This window comes from Podarcis melisellensis, assembly GCF_964234715.1.
Source record: "Podarcis melisellensis genome assembly, chromosome: 2".
In the NCBI taxonomy this organism is placed as follows: domain Eukaryota; kingdom Metazoa; phylum Chordata; class Lepidosauria; order Squamata; family Lacertidae; genus Podarcis; species Podarcis melisellensis.
In genome coordinates, this window is record NC_138529.1 from 44,633,139 (window position 1) to 44,652,428 (window position 19,290).

The 19,290-nt window shown below is 43.2% G+C and overlaps 2 protein-coding genes across 3 annotated transcripts; one reads left to right on the forward strand and one right to left on the reverse strand.

The window, feature by feature from the left end:
* Position 1: 1 nt before the first annotated feature.
* CCNG1 (cyclin G1) lies at positions 2 to 10,710 on the forward strand. 2 transcript variants are annotated; one of them, XM_081899198.1, is made up of 7 exons: positions 2 to 1,146; positions 3,192 to 3,455; positions 5,124 to 5,377; positions 5,781 to 5,859; positions 5,950 to 6,048; positions 7,583 to 7,778; positions 9,003 to 10,710. In XM_081899198.1, exons 2-7 carry the CDS (start codon positions 3,192 to 3,194, stop codon positions 9,083 to 9,085), a joined length of 975 nt encoding a protein of 324 aa, XP_081755324.1. In that variant the 5' UTR covers positions 2 to 1,146; the 3' UTR covers positions 9,086 to 10,710. The 2 variants fall into 2 exon arrangements, with proteins under 2 accessions (XP_081755324.1, XP_081755325.1); XM_081899199.1 differs by having other exon boundaries at positions 3 to 1,291; positions 9,001 to 10,710.
* A 3,106-nt stretch (positions 10,711 to 13,816) lies between these two features.
* On the reverse strand, positions 13,817 to 18,572 carry NUDCD2 (NudC domain containing 2). The gene is made up of 4 exons (XM_081899232.1): positions 18,305 to 18,572; positions 16,120 to 16,168; positions 14,703 to 14,854; positions 13,817 to 14,156 (listed from the first exon to the last, which is right to left on the reverse strand). The coding sequence occupies exons 1-4, from the start codon at positions 18,491 to 18,493 to the stop codon at positions 14,073 to 14,075; spliced, it is 474 nt and encodes a 157-aa protein (XP_081755358.1). The 5' UTR covers positions 18,494 to 18,572; the 3' UTR covers positions 13,817 to 14,072.
* Between the last annotated feature and the right edge of the window lie 718 nt (positions 18,573 to 19,290).

Consider the following 19,290-nt stretch of genomic DNA (forward strand, 5'->3'; position numbering starts at 1 on the left):
AGGTACTGAATAACCACTCTTCTGTACAAGTGGTGCGTGGCTGAGCAAGAGAGATAGCCAGCCAGAAACCACTGCTGTAGTATTCTAAATTCTGATGTTCTGCAGAGAATAGCTCACAAAGTGCAATGAAGGATGAAATGATATGTTACATGCATAAGCGTAACAAAAGCAGACCCTAACTCTTTTCCTAGGAAAATGCTCGCTAGGGAGGGAGGTCGTGGTATCTCAGTGAGCATTTCAATTTCAAATATTCTGACGATTTCTACTTTTAGTTATGTATTTTTATTTATTTACTTGATATAATGGGGAGCAGCTGCCCCTCACCAACCCCCTGGCAACACCCATGCTGCCAGGAAAGAAGGGGGAAGTGAATATCTACATCAGGAACAGGGGGTGGGGCGACATTGGGATCTGTTGTCCTTATGGATCCTACCAGTAGAGGTGGTTGTCTCACCTGTGCCGGTCTTGTCTATTAGCCTAAAGGCTGAAACACCCAGCTTTTCCTTGCTGCATTTGCTAGAGACAAACCTCTCTTGCCTAATAGGAACTCCCCTACTTTGCAAACCCAAACCGTTTTTCAAACTTCAGTGCGTGCAAACATTACATTACATATTTAACAATCGTCATATGAGATAGCGACTAGGCTTACAGCCGCTTACAAGTTTCTTCCAGAGGTTTTAATCCTCTGTCCTTAATGCAGAAATCCCTTTAGCAGTCAGATTTATTGAAAGAATGATTGTGCAGTGGGGGGTTTTTTGCCTCACTCTCTGTGGCCTGTCTGCAGTCGTGATTAACCTACGCAAAGCCAGGCGAGCCAACTAAGTTTCGACCGAGATGGTGAAAGGGGATACCGGAGCTCCTGCACGACTCTACCTCTTTCTCTCTATGGGCTTTCACTACCTCTGCCAGGGGGCGGGGCTGAACGAGAAGCTTTGATTCGCCCATCAGGTCAAAGTAGCGACCAATCGAAGGAGAGCGATCCTTTTATACATATGCGGAGGGGCGGAGCTTCGTGGAAGGTATTTGCAAGAGTAGGAGGGAAAGGCTGGGCTCGAAAAGAAATGGAAGAACTTATTTCTGCATAAACCTGATCTTTGCTCTCTTTTTTTAAATGCTATTTAAAATAAACGGCTGCTTTTAGAAAGAGTAAGTTCTGTAGAATGTTTACAAGTTTATTTGTTTTTAGTGCAAATCTTTTATTTCCGCGTACTTCGCCTGGAGTTAGGAGGACGGGCAAGAGCAGCAGCCGCGCTTTCCAATCGTCTGGTTTTCATTTCTCCTGGGGCACAAGGTAAGTGACAGGCGAGGGGTTTCAGTGGGTAGGTGGGTTGTTTCTGACGCATAAGACCAGTTTTTTAGGGGAGGGAAGAGAGATTGAGAGGAAAAGGGCAAGCCCGGACATGCAAAGCCCAGAGCCGGAAGGTGCTGCCGCCGCAGGCGCAAGAGGTGGGCGGACCTCAGACTTTTGCAAGGTTTTCTTTTCTTTTTCACTATGAAGACCCGTAAGGGCCGCAGTTGGAACCGAAACGAAAAGAAGGGAGAGGGGAGGGAGACCCAGATTTAGATGTCCATATAAAAGTGCAAATTTCACTTCATTTCATGAGTCCCCTACTCAGTTCTGAAATTAGGGAGTATAGTCGCAAAAGGAGCAGGTCCCAGGCGGCCAATTGATGGTCATGTATTACACGCAGGGAGCCCAGAGCCTCATCATAAGGCCAGCCCTTGCAACTTCATTTAAATGTTTGCTCATTTTAAACTTTGCATACCGCTCTTCGCCATGTAGGTTTCAAAGCGGCTTACAGCAATAGAATAGAAATATATGCAACATTTAAAACTTTAAAAAATATCATTAAAGGGATGTGCAAGCTTATGTATAAATTCAATGGGTAGAACAAAAGCCATTAGATGTACTGCTGGATAATTGTTTTAGTTCCTGTTTTTGTATTTATGTCATTGTTTAAAAACCAGTGAAAAATATTGTTAAAAAAGAAAAATAAGGGAAATATCTGGGAAGCATTCAGAGTGCAAAGTCCCCCGGAAATGAAACAGTTTTGGCCAAGCGGCTGACACTCAGTAAGGGCCGGTTCCTGCCCCAATGTCTTATGGGACAGAGTTCCCCAGAGTTGGGCCTATAACACTGAAGGTACTCCTGACTTGATTGATGCTTCTGGCCTTAATAGTACTCACCCAAGGAGCACTACAGGGCAAGGTGGTCCTTAAAGCATCTGGGGCTTAAATGACATGCACACTAGTGCAGGGACCATAAACTTGGCCTGGTAGCATTTTGGAAGCCAGAGCAGGTCTTTCAACACCCGTGCCATGATCCTGTCAACAGTCTAGCTGCAGTCTGCACTAGCTGAAGTTTCCCAGACCATATCCAAGGGCAGCTCCACATGGAGCATGTTGCAATAATCTAATATTGCTAACTCACTGGGGGGTTGGCAACACATGCCCATGCATTAAGAGGTCCACCAGTAAAGTCTTACCTTTTTGCCAGAAAGGATTCCCTTCATCCATTTAGCAGGTGTTAGCAACCCCTCCTTGCTGATCTTCAACTCCAGTCCAGATGTGGCTCCTGCTGCCTGTTTAAAAGGGAGTGATGTGGCCTAAAAGCAGTCATGTCTGCACAGTGTAGCTGGGAGCATTAGTCTGCCAATTGCCTTGCTTTTGTTTATAACATGCACTTGTCAACAATCCCTTGGGCTTTGAGACTCACACAGTACCCTTTAATTGCTGCAGCTCCAATGTGGTGTTGAGTCTGTGGACTTGACAAACAGATCGTCTTAACCCTGGGGATTTGATCTTTTTAGGCCTGTTTTGAGAGAGCGCCGACACATTCTGATGTGAATATGCATAGTGTTCGCATATAATATCTGTAACCTTTTAAACTTCAGCCCATTTTTAGCAGAATGCAACACCTGCCGCTGTGACTGTTCCCTTCTGATTTTGTTCACATGGGTTGCTGGCAGTGCTGTCCACCTGTTCCCTCTCTACCCCTGTATTTTGCAGTATCTCATCAAAAGTGGCTTTTGGAGCTTTCATTTAAGATGAGGCAACACATCATGCTGCTTAGCTGTTCCACCATAGTATCTGATGGTCTACCTTGGCAGGATTAAATGTGCTCCTCTTGTGAACTTGCAGACAAATGCTATGCTGTAAGCAGTTGCTCTGACCCAAGTCTTGTATTTCAGATGATTGGAACGTTGGCAGCAAGTGAGACTTTGGAATTGCTGCGCCAGCTGAGTGTGTTACTGGATCAAGAGTTAAGATGTCAGCCAAAGTTATCTGGCCTGAGAATAATTGAATCTGCTCACGATAATGGGCTCCGGATGACGGCAAGGTTGCGAGACTTTGAAGTGAAGGACCTGCTTAGTTTAATTCAGTTCTTTGGCTTTGGTACAGAGACGTTTTCTCTCGCAGTGAATTACTTAGACAGGTTTCTGTCAAAAATGAAGGTAAGTCTTGAACAACAAAGCTGTAGGCTCATTCATCTCTTTGTAACCATATGGACTTTAAAGTCTTTGACTGCAAAGGAGTGTTGCATTCAATTCAACATGCATGCATGCAGTTATGCTATGTAAATTCTCGACTGGAATTCAGATTTTGAGGTCTCAGTGGTTCAGAGCATCAGAAACTTCTCCTTGTCTCATTGATTGAAGCAATTCTGAATGCATTCAAAGACTTAAACACTATCAAAGCACATGTCTGAGAGGCTTCATTTGCTCCTGCCTCTTGAGCCAGGAGTAGAGATTGGGTTTCAACATGAAATGCATAACTGTATCTTGAACATGCATGCCAAGTTTAACCTCACCTCTCTTTCACCAGTTGTATTGTCTCTTTTGTATATTTGCTAGCTGCCTTGAAAAGAGATGTGAGGCTGTGACTGTGCTTGCCCTTAAATTGCAGAATGCATATCATTCTGAGGTCTCAGTATTCGAGGCTGATGCTGTGTATCACAAGTGGGAAACTTACACAATACCTTGTTTTTGAGTGGTTTGAACAATGTTGTGGGTGAAAGTGTATCCCACACAGGACCTTCTGTTTCTGGTGTGTTTGTTGGCTTGTTGGAGCTATGTGGGAGTGTCCCAAACTGCTGGTAGTGGTTGTTCCATCCACTGCAAAAAGCAAATGTCTTCATCTAGCACAGGGGTTTTATACTGTTTTTGGGCCAAGCACCAAATTGATCATGACCAACTCATCCTAAACGTATGGCATGTGGGTGGGGGCAAGACCCAATTCTCAGGCTGCCTTCTCCACCCTATTATTAATCATGTCTATCATGTCAATTTTCATTATTAAATTCAGGGTTGTCTTTTTAAATCAATCAATATTTTTCAAAGGACATTTCCAGGTTGGCTGGAGGGTGTTACAAACCTTGTAGAATTGCAGCAGGTTAGGAGCAGTCAGTCAGTCAAACAAACAAATAGTACATTTTTGAAAGAAATAAAAAGTATTTAAGCAGCTGTTGTGTGCCAGGCACACACAATCTTTCTCGACTGCCCTTTCTGCAAGAGGGCAGGGGTTATCTGTACTGAACTTGAATAGCCTTAAAACATTTGAGACACATATATGACAGTGGGTGCTTGGGGAGCGAGAAATCGTTGCCTTGCTTCCCCAAGCATAGAGCTAACTGAGCATGCATTTCTATTTAAGGGATGACTGTAGGCTTATGCAAGGATATTTGGAATGAACTTTCCACTCAAGGAAGTTGAGATGATTAATTGCAGGTGGTGGGAGGAGAACGTTTGGAAGTTCTACAGGGAAGCACAGCTTAATGGCAGAACATCTGCCTTTCATGTGCAAGGCTCCAGCTCAATTCCCAGCTAGATCCTGAAACGGTTCCCATCTGGAACCCCTGGTGGTTGCTACCAGTCAATCCTGAAGCTTGATAGATCTGACCCAGGACTGCAGAAGGCTGTCCTAAACCATCTAGCTGCCTATTAATCTTACACATATAAAAATATACTGTTGGACTTGTAGCTCATTAATCCTGTGAAGTCTTAACTCCCATTGAGTACCGTGGTATTTACTTCCTGATTAGCTGTTTGTTAGCAGCCTAAAACAAATGAAATTGCATATTAGAAAGAAAAACCCTGAATCTCTGACTTTCTTTCCTCTTCTAGGTACAGCCGAAACACTTGGGCTGTGTTGGGCTAAGCTGCTTCTACCTAGCAGTGAAAGCGACAGAAGAAGAGAGAAATGTTCCATTAGCCACCGACTTAATTAGAATAAGCCAGTACCGATTCACAGTTTCCGACTTGATGAGAATGGAGGAGATTATTCTAGAGAAGCTGTGTGGTAAAGTGAAAGCAACAACGGCCTTCCAGTTTCTGCAACTTTATCACTCGGTCTTACATGGCAGCCTAACCTATGAGAGGTAGAGAATTTTCCTTTCAGAACATGTTTGGAATGGGCAGTTCCATTTAGGCAGAGTGGAAGTCTTTGCTTGGATGGAATTTGAGAACAGTGGAGAGTGAAATCTGAGGCACCTGCATTTTGATATTTTGTCACCTGCTGAAAATGATTCTGGTTTGAAAACTGGTTTTAGATAATTTGATTCGGTGTTGTTCATTTCTTCTGTATTTTATGGTTTCATAGTTTTATAATGTGTTAAATATATATATTTAATGAGTTGGTGGTTTAGAAATAATAAAAAATGAATATTACTAAACTGATCTAAAATTTCTGTAGCTGTTCAAAGCTTAGTAAGGTTAGCTTTGCCATGTAAACTTTGTGCGCAAAGACGAGACTCTACTAAACTAGGTCTCACTTTCTTACAGGAAGAAACATCTTCATTTTGAGAGACTTGAAGCCCAGCTCAAGGCATGTCACTGCAGGATTGTTCTTTCGAAAGCAAAGGTAAGGATCTTGATTGATCGGTGCTCGCAGATATTCTGCAGGACCTGGGGAGGATTGATTGTCATCTTAATTGCTTTGTCTGTTCCTCAGCCATCTGTCTTGGCTCTCTCAATATTGGTCCTGGAAGCTGAAGAAGAAAAACTGCCAGAATTGGAGGGCACCATAGAACACCTTCAAATACATTCCAAGGTAGGCAGTAGATAAATGCTTAGTCAAGAAGATTGGATCTCTTTGTTTCCTGCAGCCTTGAGTTAATGTATAGAGCCTCTTGCCTAATAAGAGACTATGTACAATGAAGGATTTTGTCTATGTCAGTTTTCAGCGTGATTAGATTCTATAGAATCCTAGAGGTTTTCAACTTTTTGGGGACCACAGCTCTGCTGACCAACTATATTCTTTCTGAACCTGCCCTGTGGGGTCAGGAGCCCAGTTATGTCACCCCTTGCCTGCAGAGCTGGCAGTCCCTCACCCTTTTTCAAACACCTTCCCTTATGGCGTGTTCCCTCAGCCTCCTCTCATCTCCCCTCTCTCCTTGGGAGTCCTCCAGGCAGCTGCTGCTGTCCCTGGTCTCTGAGCTTTCCCCGCTGCCCCAAGGAGAGGTACCTCCTCCCACTGCCCCACAGGGGCCTGGAAAGCACCCCCTGGCCAACCCCAGAGGCACTATTCATCTGGGGAGCTTGTAGTCAGATCTGCTGCAAGAAACAGCTGTGCAATCCTTTGGGAGGCAGAGACGCAAGAGGGCATCAGAGGAGGGAGAGAAGGAAAGGAGGTCAGAGGCCAGTGTTGCCCATGGCACCCCTAACCATCATTCAAGGCACCCCAGGGTGCCATGGCACACTGGTTGAAAACCACTGGGTTAGAGGGGATCTCAAAGATCTGCTAGCCCAACCCCATATTGATATACAAAATGGAATTTTTGGGACAGATCTTTCCCTGGGGAAGCAGGGTATGGTACTACCTGGTTTGGACTGTTGTCAGGTGGCAGAGTGTAGGCTTAAGTGAATAAGAATGTCAAAACTTGTCGGAGCTTGATACACAGGGTGGTGTTGAAACCTTGCTTAAGGGTATTAGTAGTAGTAGTACAGGCGGTGACCATTTTGCACGCGTCCAGTTGATGTGCAACTGCTGATGAATGGATCCTTTTGGACCCAGAAGAGTCTAGAATGGGTGTGCTGGCAAGTGTAACAGGGCAGAGTAGCTTCCACAGACTCTGCCTGTGTGTGGGGGGGGTCAGGAACGGAAACCCCGCTCAGAATGGTCACCACCTGCAGTAGTGTTGTTTGTTAGCTGCTTTATAAAAAAAACCCACCCTCAATTCAATTTAGCGAGTTAGACTACAATTTAGCGATTTAAAGCCAGAAATTTATGCATAATTCCTAAAATGAACCTCCCAGGGACACAAAAAGAATAAGTCCTACCCTACCCTACTAAAATATGAGCATCACAGTAAAATCTAACTTAACTACCAAAGGCCTGGGTAAATAAAAAATCTCTTAGCCTGGCACCTAAAAACCGACAGTGATGGTGTCAGACATCTTGTCCCTATGGAGAGCGTTCATCAGGTGGCAGATCAAATTGTATGTTATTGTCTGCCAATCGCAACAGCTTACTTGGTTCCTAGTGTTTATCCTGAAAGCCGAGTGCACACCTGACATTCAAACAAAGCTTTGCTGCTTTCTCAGTGGCACTGATTAGTTTTTATTTTTCAACTTGCTTCTGGCAGATAAATGACAGAGAGCTGTCTTTTTGGAAAGAGCTTGTGTCCAAGTGCCTTTTGGAATACTCCTCAAGCAAGTGCTCCAAGCCAAATGTTCAGAAGCTGAAATGGATTGTGTCCGGCCGTACGGCACGGCAGCTAAAGCACAGTTACTACAGAATTGCCCATCTTCCCACGATCCCGGAAAGTGGTTTCCTGAAAGGTGAGTAAATTTGAAATAAGATTCTGTAAAACTGTAACATAATCAATTTTAAATAAGTTGTCTATATGGCATGTGGGTTTTTTCTTTTGATTTGTTTAGAAGAATTTAAAAAAATACTTTCTGACCCTCCCCCACTCTGTGTCAGTGTGTGGCTACGTCAGCAGTACTAGTTAAACATCAAAGCTTCATATCTACTCTACTCCTGATCTTTTCAAGGAGGAAGGGAAGAAGGTTCTTTATATTGACAGCACTCACAAGTGGCACTAAAAGTGGGCAAATGAGTAGCCAGTAGGAAAGCAGTCTGCCTCTGAAGTTCTAACCAGTGTAACATTAGGATGGAATCCTGTGGCCTTCGAGAGGTTGTACTCCCAACTCCCATGAGCCTCAGCCAGCACTGTCAATGGTCAGGAATGACCACAGATTCCTATTCCCCAGTGGTGAAAGTACTGACCTAGGTTTTCAAAATGATCATGGTTGTGCACAGTGCTATTTTTCTCAAAAAAGAAGTGCCAGAACTGACAATGAATGCCTCCCTTGTTCTTTTAGAATGGCAATGGTGCCCACCTCAGAGGTGCCAGATTTCGGGGGGGGGGGGGAGCAGTGCTTCTGCACATTAATGTACTTCCGCCATCTTTCCACTAGTAATGTCTTTATGGTAGGCTAAGTCGTGGTTTTGAAATAGATCAAAACTCGCTCCTCCTGAAAGCAGAAAGATGAAAGAGTGGGGAAATTCTTGTAAATCTTCCCGCTGCATAACTTGCTTATTTACTGAGAACTGAATGTTGTAGGGACCTTGTTTAGTGGACTGGCAGAACTATTGGACTATGCAGAGATGGTGAGAATGACAGAGAAAATCAGAAACCAGGAGGATCAAAACTTCAAGAAAGAATGGGAGAAATTTATATTATATTTGACAGACCACTGTAAACATTTGAAATCTTTGGCAGGTCTTAAATAACTCTTGTTATGTTACATAAACTTTGGATACAATGAAGGACTAAAAAATTAGGATTTATAATATGCAGTTGAAAACGTTAACCAAAAAACCCATGGAGGGGGAGAAGTCTAGAGATTCAGAAGAATCTTGTTTATTTTTTTATTTGTGATTTTGAGTGTTTTTTTTAAAAAGAGAACTGAATGTTGTACAGTACTGATTAAATCAACTTATACTATTTTACTTCTACCTTGCAATAACATTTTTTTATTATTCATTTAACTACAGAGAATCCATAAGAGAAGATGGGAGTGCAGATTTGGCTAGGATCTCCTTTTGTATTGGAGCAGAGAATCAGCTGGATATATCTTGAACCGTACTAAAAACCAGTATCCATGCTTATTTTAAAATGTTGCTACTTGTTATATCAGAGGTGTTTGTTTTTAACCCCTCATGATGAAGAATGAAGATACTCTTACAGAATGATCCCTGGGCCTAAAGCATACACAAATGGCAGCTATTTGAGTGTTTCATTCTGACTTCTGGAGGAAAATGAAATTCATACTACCATTAGTGTTTGGTCCTAAACATTTCTACACAAACTTTTTAACATGTTCAGACCACGTTTAAGGAAGTGAAACTTTAATGTCCCAACTGAATCCAGGATTCTGAAACTTCTTGAAATAATGATGCACTTTACAAGTATGGAACTGGATTATATGTCTGTGCCAGGACTGAATCAGATGGGTGTATTGCAAGTGTTTGAGTTAAGCTATGATGTTTTTAATGTGTTTTAAACACCAGGGTATTAGAAGTAAAGCATTTAAATATATAATGTGACTAGCACCACTGCACTGCACATTCTAGCAAAGTGTAAATGCTGCTTAATGTCTGCTTTTTTAAAAAACACTGTTTGAAACTTCACAATGTTCACTGACACTTAAGCTGAGGTAAGAATGTAGGTCAAGCATTGGGACATTAGCACTACCTAAAAATAGAAAGGCTGTCTGAGACGCTTCGTCCAAAGTCTCTACTGAGTTAAACAGTTTTAAAATGTGCGGAAGTAGAAAGTCTGAAAGGCAGTCCTGGAGTACATCTTGGGGAACACAATAGTGACTGGTCAAAGCATGTGAGGTGTGGACTGCAGTAGAACATTGCATTAGGTTGGTTTTATAAACCTCATACACAGGCTTGTTTTATTTTAAGCTGGAAAGTGTTTCTAGAGGAAGATGTGGCAATGATTGGGTTTTACCACAAAAGGTCCCCTTGATGCCAGTGTGAGCCAGTTAGGACTAGCTACCATTGATGAGTATTGGAAGGTTGAAATGGACAGCTGAGGTGGGGAAGAAAACATGAGCTAACTTTTTAGCATCATGACCACTTGAATGCGGACATAGCAGCCTTTGGGAGTGAGGACTTGGGAGCACAACGCCTCCTGAAGTACGAAGCCAAGTAATGCTTAGTGCAGTTTTGCCATATGGCTGTGAATAATGTACTGAAGCCCTGTGCCATTTGTACATCAGAAGTAGCTTTCCTAGCTTGGCCGAATCAGCACCTCTACATTACTTACTCTGAATGGCATCCACTTCTAGTCTAGGTGTCTTCCAGCTGTTAACTGGGTTAGTAACTTATTCTGTAGCTGTTTTAATGAATGTAGCTCCCCGTCTAAATACGTATATGGTCATTTCGACCTGTGTTAAAGCTGCTGGCTGAAACTCTCTGTGAGGAAGTATTCTAGAACTTCAGTACCAACTTCTACCTCAATACAAGCTACTCAAAATGAAGTGATAGAATGTTTCCTTAAGCCATTGGTTTCCAAGTGACCATACCGTGATACTTACTATTGATATCTCCTAACATGTGCCTTTTGCCATCTGGATGTAGAGAGAATTTATAAATCTATTCCGTGTGAGTCAGGGAATGCTGCAACTAGTTAACAAGTGCCGTTATGCCTTGTAAGAAACCGTGAACCTTTCAATAAAGCATACTGAAACAAGAGTTGTGTAAGTGAATTTCTTTGCCTTACATCCCAGAGGTGCTTTAAGCAAACGAACAAAACGCCTCTAATACTACGGAACCGTGTGCACAATTTGAAGCTGAAGAGTAGAGACTAGGTGAAGAGCTCCCTGTCCTTTTTATTCTGCAGCAGAGCATATAGAAGTCCTGTAGAGGGCAACGTGTAAATGAGAAATTGCATAAGCCAAAAGCTCTAAGCCTCTTCCCCATACTGTGTTTCAAATTGTAAATGGATTGTGTAAAACAGTAATAATGGAATTACACAATGTGTACTGAGAAGTTAAGCTCTGAAATGTTTTTCCTCCCCTGGGGGGAGGGAGGGGAATAAAAGCATTGATTTAAAAATGCTTAAACAACTATAGGAAGTTAAAATCAAAACTAGTCATTGAGTGGTAAGCATCTGTCTAGGTTACATGTGCACCAGACAAAAAGTGGTCTATTTGTGTGGAGTGCCACTGCATAAATGGAAAGTATTTCCTTTGTGGAAATAAACTTTGCAGGGGGACTGCTCTTCAGTCATTCCTACACATCCTAAAAGTGCTAGTTTTCACTTTTTGCAGATGCGTCTGGCAGAGTTTCTGCTGCCCTAGGCAAATTAAAATTCTCAGTTTGCTATACAGCAACATCATAGCTCAATGAATGATCAAGACACAGGCTGCATAAAACCAAGTTGTCTCATTGGTACAAGGACTTCTGCTCCCCATGTAACATCTGTCCTGGTACTTTACTCCAACCCCCCCGAGCAGATGGGGTGCACAAGCAAAGAGGAAGTCCTGTTGCACAGACAAGCTCTTTTGCTTACAAGACAACTTTGTTCAACACTGTACTGTAACCCTTTTAGCAAAGGCTTCCCACCCACCCCAGCCACACGGAAGCTAAGTGTATGTTTAGACACAATATAAACAAAATAAAGCTGCTCTGAGGTTCGATGAATTTGTTCACAAATACAGTTCATGTGGCAACTGAATAGCTAAAACAATAGCTTTGAGTGTTTGGAGTAGGCTTCAGCAAAGAGATTTTAACTTGGAAATTATAAACACATCCCAATTTCTGCATATTGTATAAACTAATTCATGGAAAGGTTTGACTTTCTCAAACATGAAAATTACTACCTCCGCAGGGAACTTAAAGAAAGATGCAGGGCCTACACTATTAAGGAGGTAACCAGACAACTACAATTAAGTGTACAGTCATACCTCTGGTTGCGAACATGATCCAAGCAGGAGGAATGTTTGCAACCCGCAGCGTTCGCAGCCTGAAGCACTGAGTCTGCACACGCGCGTGACAAGATTTAGCACTTCTGTGCATGATGTCATTTTGTGCTTCTGCACATGAGCTGAAACTCGGAAGTAACCTGTTCCAGTACTTCCAGGTTCGGCATGGTCCGCAACCCGAAAATGCGCAACCCACAGCGTTCGTAACCCAAGGTATGACTGTATTCATTTCACTGTATTCATTTCACTGTGTATATACAGTTGTAACTTGGTTCTCAAACAATGCGTTCCTGCAATCAATCAAAAACCAAGGCATGGCTTCAGATTGGCTGCAGGAGCGTATTGCAGCCAATCGGAAGCCGCGCTGGACGTTTGGCTTCCGAAAATCGTTCAAAACCTGGAACACTCACTTCCGGGTTTTGATCATTCGGGAGCCGATTTGTTCGGGAACCAAGGCATTTGAGACCAAGGTATGACTACAGGAAATAAAAGGACATTGCACTTACTGTCTATTAGGGTGGGGGACCTATGACTCTCCAGTTGATGGTGGCCCAGTTCCCATAATCTTTGACAATTAGCAATATTGGCTGATAGGAGCTAGAGTCCAGCAGCATCTATCTGAAGAACCACAGGTTCTTCATGGCTGTTCTAGAATGGGGTGCAACATACCATTTCTTGACTGCATAAGAAGTACATTTTATGTTCTTATTTAAAAAGATGTTTACAAACTAAACATTTAAAGCTTTATGTGCAGTACTGTACAGACAAGAGCTGAAGAACAACAGAATATTGCAATGACATCTGCATGCCCAATGACATTTTGGGCCGGAGTTTCTCAAATGGCAAGAGGGGAAGCTGCAGGGCAAACCCTGTTGAAACTCTTCCTGTGTTCTAAAGCAGTTACAACACCAGACCCTCATCAAATACCAAAAGTCAAAAACCCAACTGGGAATGCCACAACTCTCGGTTGTATGTGAGGCAGTTCTTTGATTCAAAGTCAGAACCACCCCCAGCCTTGTGGAGAGACCATTGGAATGACGACTGGCTTGGTCTGGGTAGAAGCCCAGAAAGAATATTACTGCGAGGTTGCTCTGCCCAAGATTGCAGTTGGTTGGCTTCATGCTTTTGGTTCAGGGTTTATCTTACAGGTGAACTTGGCACAAAAGTATGGGAGACTCTAATTACAGGTCACTCACATCTTACGCTTATTTCACTTATGCAATTGCAGCTTTGTGTGGGTGGGGTGGGGAATAAAGACCAGAAGAAAACCGCTCTCCATTTATTTATTTCCCCACAACCACCCACACGAAGTTGCAATCATGGGCTGACTTGGCTTTGGGAAGGTGACGCAAGACCCCTTGCAGCAGCCCAGAGCCCTTGCGCTGCCTTCTCAAAGTCAGGTAGGCAGTGCTCCACCTTGCACAGGGGTCGGTTCTGGGGTTTTCTAGCTTTACGCATTTTTGTGCCTACGCATGAAGCCCTGGAACTGAACCCTCACGTAAGATATGAGCTACCTGTACACCACAATTTAGCATATGCAGCTGGGTCTACAGGCACTTCCATATAATCCAAATTGTGCTTGGGTCAACTGAGTGGATGCCACACAGAATCGCAACAGCATGCCACATCTGCTTTTAATTACCCAGCCTTCAAAAGAACGTGCTTTTATATATCACAACATAGAACATCACTTCAAAATTCATTTTACTAACTTGCCATGTTGGCAGTTTTCTGTCAAAATTAAAGCCAGGAGCACATGGGGTGTGGTATTCTTATTCTAAAGAATGATGCAGCCTATAGTTTTTCAACATAACTTTCAGCTGGCAGGGTTTTTAAAATAATAATAATAATAATAATAATAATAATAATAATAATAGCATTATTATAGGTTTTTATTGTTGATATACATATAGTACTGACTTGTGAACTATGTATATGCCATAGCATTACCATGTTAGAACAATTTAAATAAAAGCCTATTGTCGTTCAGTGATCTAAAAGCTATCGAGAAAAAGCAGTGAACTATTTTTAAGCCTAGTTCTCACAGGTGAGTTCTTTGGCCAATTTATATTTCACAACATTTTTGCTTGAGTTCAAGGGAATACATTTGAAGAAAGAAGAAAAAGACAGCTATCTTCCAAGACTAGAGAAATCTGGCCCTCCTTTGCTGTAGTTTCCAGAAATTTCTGCTCCACTGAAGTCAAATCCAGGGTTCTGGGAAGGAAAATAAAAACACACATGGAAAAAAGCAATATTTCATTTATACCCATTCATCAGATTAACTTGCAGCATTTGCTAACTGCTTTGCAAATTAAAATAAGCATTTACTCCAAAGGTCTAACCCAGGGGTGGCCAACCTGCAGCTGTTGCTGAACTGCAGTTTTTATTATCCCTGAGGACCATGGACCATACTGGCTGTCGATTCATGGGAGTCACACCATCCAAAGGTTCTCCATCTCTTCCCTAAACTGTGTAGGAAGCACACCCCACCCCAACATCCCTGTGTGCACTGCCTCTCTGCCACCCGCTCTACCATTGCACATTCAGTTCCTATGTCAGGAGTAGAGAGGATAGAACTGGCACAACTTAGGGACATTGGGAATATAGTCCGTGGGGTAACTATCGCTAGTTTGTTTATTTAGATAATTTATATACCACTGCGGCTATATTCAGGATACGTCTCAATATCCTGCTTTCGTAATGTACAAATCTTGGTTCAAATACATAGCCACAAACATTAACGGATGCCCCTGGACTTGCCTCTCTTTGGAACCTTTCTAGCGTCAGCTTCCTCTGCATCTGGTCCTGGACCCAAGGATCAGCAGCATACTCCTTCTCAAGCAAAGAACTCCAACAATTCCCAGCATCACGGTTGGTTTTCGTCAAGACGATTCGTATCAGTTTCTGGTCCTCTGTTTTTTAAAGAAATGTGCTTTTTAAGAGAGGAAGATGACACACAACAGCTGGAAACTTGCTTGCATTTAGACCTGCTCCTCTTTTTGACCAGCAAGCAAAGGCATGTGCTCTCTCTCTCTAAACTGTATTACACACAGTGTTTGTGGAGCCAGCACCAAATGAATGAGCTTTCCTTTTGTGACTAATTTTTTTTGTCTTCATATATTCTGCAGGAATATATGCTGCAGGAGTCAGCAACCTTCAGATATCAATGGACATCCTGCTTGGGAGGGGCAGTGGTTCTCCAACCCCGATGTAGTGGACTTAGATCGATGGAAGATGACCAGTTATTAACAGCAATCATATGACAGACAGCTTGGCTGTGCAAAATTGCTGCCAGAGATTCTGAGATTTATCACCACATTAACACATTCCCAGGTGACTGAAGCTTGTAAGGTGGTACACAAATCGTTTAATAAGAACAAACTTCATGCCTCTGCAGGAGTATTGTGGACTGACAAGCATTTACTGAACTGGGAGAGGAAGAAAAAAAGATAGTTCTATTTCTCTAGCTTCCCTACACCTGCCATTTCTCTAAGCATAATTCTTTAGGCATACACAGAAGGAGGTGAGAGTTCTTTCTGTTTTTGTGCTTGTACCAGAGCAAAATAAAAATAAAATGTTCTCCCCAGCAACAAGCTGTCGAGTGCCTTTGTGGACCTCTGCATAAAAGACAAACATCACAGAAACAAATCTTCCACATGCAGATGAAGTAACAGCCCCACATGCTCCCCTTTAGCCCCAATGCATGAGTGATGAGCACAACAGGCCTTAATGAGGAATTGGAGGTCTGTGCCCGCCTATCATGACCAAATGAGGCAGTAACTGGAACTCACATAACATAATAGGGAGGCTGTATGGGTGGCATGCACAGATTTTATTTATTTGTTGAATTTATATCCCACTCTTCCTCCTGAAGGAGCCCAGGGCAGAAAACACAACCACAATTTATAACAAGCATGCTAAAACAGTGGAAAGATTCTGGAAACAGTTTCAGTACGAAACTTCATTTCATCCATTACTTCCACTCCCCAGGCAGTTCAGGAGAAGGGAGGGAGAAATGGGCCTCTCCCAATCCACAAGTGAATCTTCCTGTGTCCTTGCAAGGAAGGATGAAAACCCCATGCGAATTACATGAACAAAACATTAACTTTACCGGGGAAGAAAACTCAACAAAGAAACTAAATTGCCTCCCAAAAGTTCACTTAAACAAAGGTTTTACCTAGTGTCCATGTTGCTTCATCCGCTATTGTAGAATCAAAGAGTTTACCCTGAAAGAAATATTAACTGTTTTAAAAAGCGTGTCGTAACATGTATTTGTAAACAAACAAGATTTGCTTAAATCTTCAAACTTCTTAAGCTGGTTCTAGAAATACCAGTTGTTTTGTGTTGCATGTAAGTAAATGATAATTGTTGGATTTGGTCTATTTTTTTGGGGAAATAAACAATTTGTTAACTAGTTTAGTAAATTTGTTTAATTACAGAGACTCAATCTCCTTGTCTGGTATTGCCATTTTAATTATACAGCTGGCAAGGATTCTATTATGCGTGCAACATTCCAATAGTGCAATATAAACTGAATATAAACCCCTTTATTTCTCATGAATTTGTATTCCATTAATCTATAAAGGCAGAATCATACAACTTTTGACGTGATGAAGCAGGGAAATGCTTGCTCACACAAAAGTAATGCAGAAATCTAATGGCTAAGGCTGAAATCCTGACCCCATTTACCTAGGAGAAAGGCCTATTGAATTCAACAGCATTTACTTCTGAGTACGTATGGTCAGACCTGTGCTGTTAAGACAGTGTAGGGGGCAGCAAGGAAAGAGATCAAGGATACTACCAAACTCCCACACTCACTTTCCTCTTGGATAGACAGAAGCTCTTTTTTCAAAGACTCAGGTCTTTAGAGACAGTTTATGTTTGTTTGTTTGTTTTGAGGGTGCATTCTGCAACATGTCACTGATGCAATAACAGTGTATTGTGGTGGATTTAAAAATGGACCCTCCACAGATCATTCCAGTTTATTAGGGGTTGTGCAATGTTGTCCCAATGTTATCACATTATTGCTGTCAGAATACACTCATGAACAAGACTATAGCGCAACAAGAGCAGGACTAAAGACAACTTGGGGCATCAGTAGTATGAAAAGTTACAGGATTTCAGAAGGAAGTGACAGACATGCACTGATTGGAAACAAAGAAGTATCTCTGCCCCAAACACTTCTTCCCAGCATATCAACTGATCACTTTTCCATTGAGTCAAGGCAGATGGACCTTTTGCCTTGATGCAGAATGTCTCCTCTTACACCAGAGGAACTGAGGCAGTTGCATGTTTAGTATGCAGCCAGACTAGCTTTGGGAGTAGGCCATGGAGCTAGAGAAAGAAGAATCATAGAACTGTAGAGTTGGAAGTTACCACAAGGATCATCTAGTCTCATAGTTCCCAACGAGGGGCACACGCCCCATAGGGCGACAATTTGATTTTTAAGGGGGGAAATCCAATAATGAGTTATTAACAGTTAATGGCCTTTCAGGCTTCCTCCACGTGCATATTTTTAATAATAATAATAACAATAATATGTCGGGGGGGAGTGGCACCAGGATTTTACAGATGATTAGGTGGGACACGGCAAAAAAAAAAAAAAGGTTGGGAACCAATGATCTAGTTTGGCCACATTTAGGTTTGATGAGGCCCTAAGCTACTGAAGGTAATGGGGCCCATTTACTTGTCCAACTGGCCTTTGTCAACAACAAATTGTTGCTGTTTTTTGTGTTGAATATATGCTATATGGTAATTTTTGAACCTAATAGGTATCTAAAGCCATTTGCACATAAAATGTGTATTTTATCAAAGTAACTGATATAGAAATGAGCAAACCAGTTATATTTTAGGGAGCAGGCTAGGCCCATCACTTACATCATAGGAGCCTACACAACACAAAAGACTGTTGTTGTATGTAGGTTTTATTTTATTTTTTATTTTTTTTTTTATCTTATATTTTGGAAATGTACATCCTGTTTTTTCCCCTTTAATTTTTTTTTTTTTGGGGGGGGGCAAGACAGTGGGACCCTAAGCTATGGCTTGTTTAGCTTATATGTAAACCCTGCACTGGATCTAGTCCAAGGAATGGTTATGACTCAGCAAGCCTTACTACAAGACAGGAAATATGTGCAACCATGCACTTTAAAAAAGCACTCCCAACGCGCATGGCTTCCTCCCAAGAACCCGCAGAGCCACAGGACGGAAGAGTTGGAAGGGGCGCCGAGGGCCATCTCGCCCAACCCACTTGCAGTCACAAAGGGCGCTGAGAACTCTAGCTCTGCAGCTGCCAGATTCCTTTGGGGGAAGCCGTGCGCTTGGGCGCGGAGTCGCCGCCCCTGGTCCCTGCCTCCTCCCCGCACCTTGAGCACTTCCTCGCCGGCCACGGAGAGAGACAGGTGGCGGCTCTTGAGGCTGCACTCGACGCTCTTGGCGCGGGTCCCCTGCGGCACGTCCACCTCGATGAACACCTCTTCCATGGTCTGGTACCAGCGGCCCCAGGGGGTGGCGCACGGCACCAGCCCGCTGCGCTCTTCGAACGGCGCCGACATCCACTCAGCGGGCGCCTCGCCTCATTCCCCCCACCACGACCCCAGCGCCGGGGAAAGGGCGCATGCGCCCTCGTCCCTTCGCCTCGCAACCCGTCCCCGGAAGTGGTCCTCGAAGTGCCCCACTTCCGCCAGCTTTTCACTGCCCATAGAGCTAGAAAAAATAAGAGCACTCTCCATTAAAAAAATGTTCTACAAATAAGGAAAGGCGGACATCTTGGAGAATATAAAGTTGTACCTAACCCCACCCAGCCAGAAAGGCTTGTTGGAAAGGCTTCTTGGCGTTGATTTGAAATGCAAATTGTGTTCGTTTGTGGAATGAGCTTGCTACTCAGGATGCGTCCCCGGACGATGCGCGGATGCATCCCGCTGGAGGCGCGCAGAAGAAAAGGCGCTTTGGATACTCGCAACTGGATCAGTAAATTACACCTGTCGCCTACAGTATAAGAGGAGCACGCGCGTTAAAATCAGACTATTACAACAAAAACGGGTGGAATATAGGAAGAGTTTTCCCTGTGTATGGAGACCTTAACACAATGCTTTCGTTTGCTGACGCCTCCCAGACCATTTATAGAGTTCCACCTCAGAGCCCTCCCATTTACGCAGAGCGAGGCCGTTAAATGAGTCTGCGTCGCCCTTGGCCCGCTTCCTGGGAGGAAGCCCCAAGAAAGCCCAGGGGACTGCCTTTGAGCTGTCCCGCTGTAGAACTGCTCTGAGGCATCTCTTCCCCTTTCTATCTCTGCGTTGCCCCCTCGCCTGCCCCGCCTCCCTCCCTCTAACACCTCCTCCCAGCGGCAGCA

What these genes read in the sequence shown, in the direction of transcription:
- NUDCD2 (XM_081899232.1), bottom strand. Translation starts at nt 18,493, where the DNA reads ATGTCGGCGCCGTTCGAAGAGCGCAGCGGGCTGGTGCCGTGCGCCACC. An exon ending in TGAAGCAACATGGACACTAG is followed by an intron (nt 14,855 to 16,119) that starts GTAAAACCTTTG and finishes TTTAAAAAACAG; the next exon opens with AGGACCAGAAACTGATACGA. An exon ending in TAGAAAGGTTCCAAAGAGAG is followed by an intron (nt 14,157 to 14,702) that starts GCAAGTCCAGGG and finishes TTTCCTTCCCAG; the next exon opens with AACCCTGGATTTGACTTCAG.
- CCNG1 (XM_081899198.1), top strand. Translation starts at nt 3,192, where the DNA reads ATGATTGGAACGTTGGCAGCAAGTGAGACTTTGGAATTGCTGCGCCAG. An exon ending in GGCAGCCTAACCTATGAGAG is followed by an intron (nt 5,378 to 5,780) that starts GTAGAGAATTTT and finishes ACTTTCTTACAG; the next exon opens with GAAGAAACATCTTCATTTTG. An exon ending in ACCTTCAAATACATTCCAAG is followed by an intron (nt 6,049 to 7,582) that starts GTAGGCAGTAGA and finishes TGCTTCTGGCAG; the next exon opens with ATAAATGACAGAGAGCTGTC.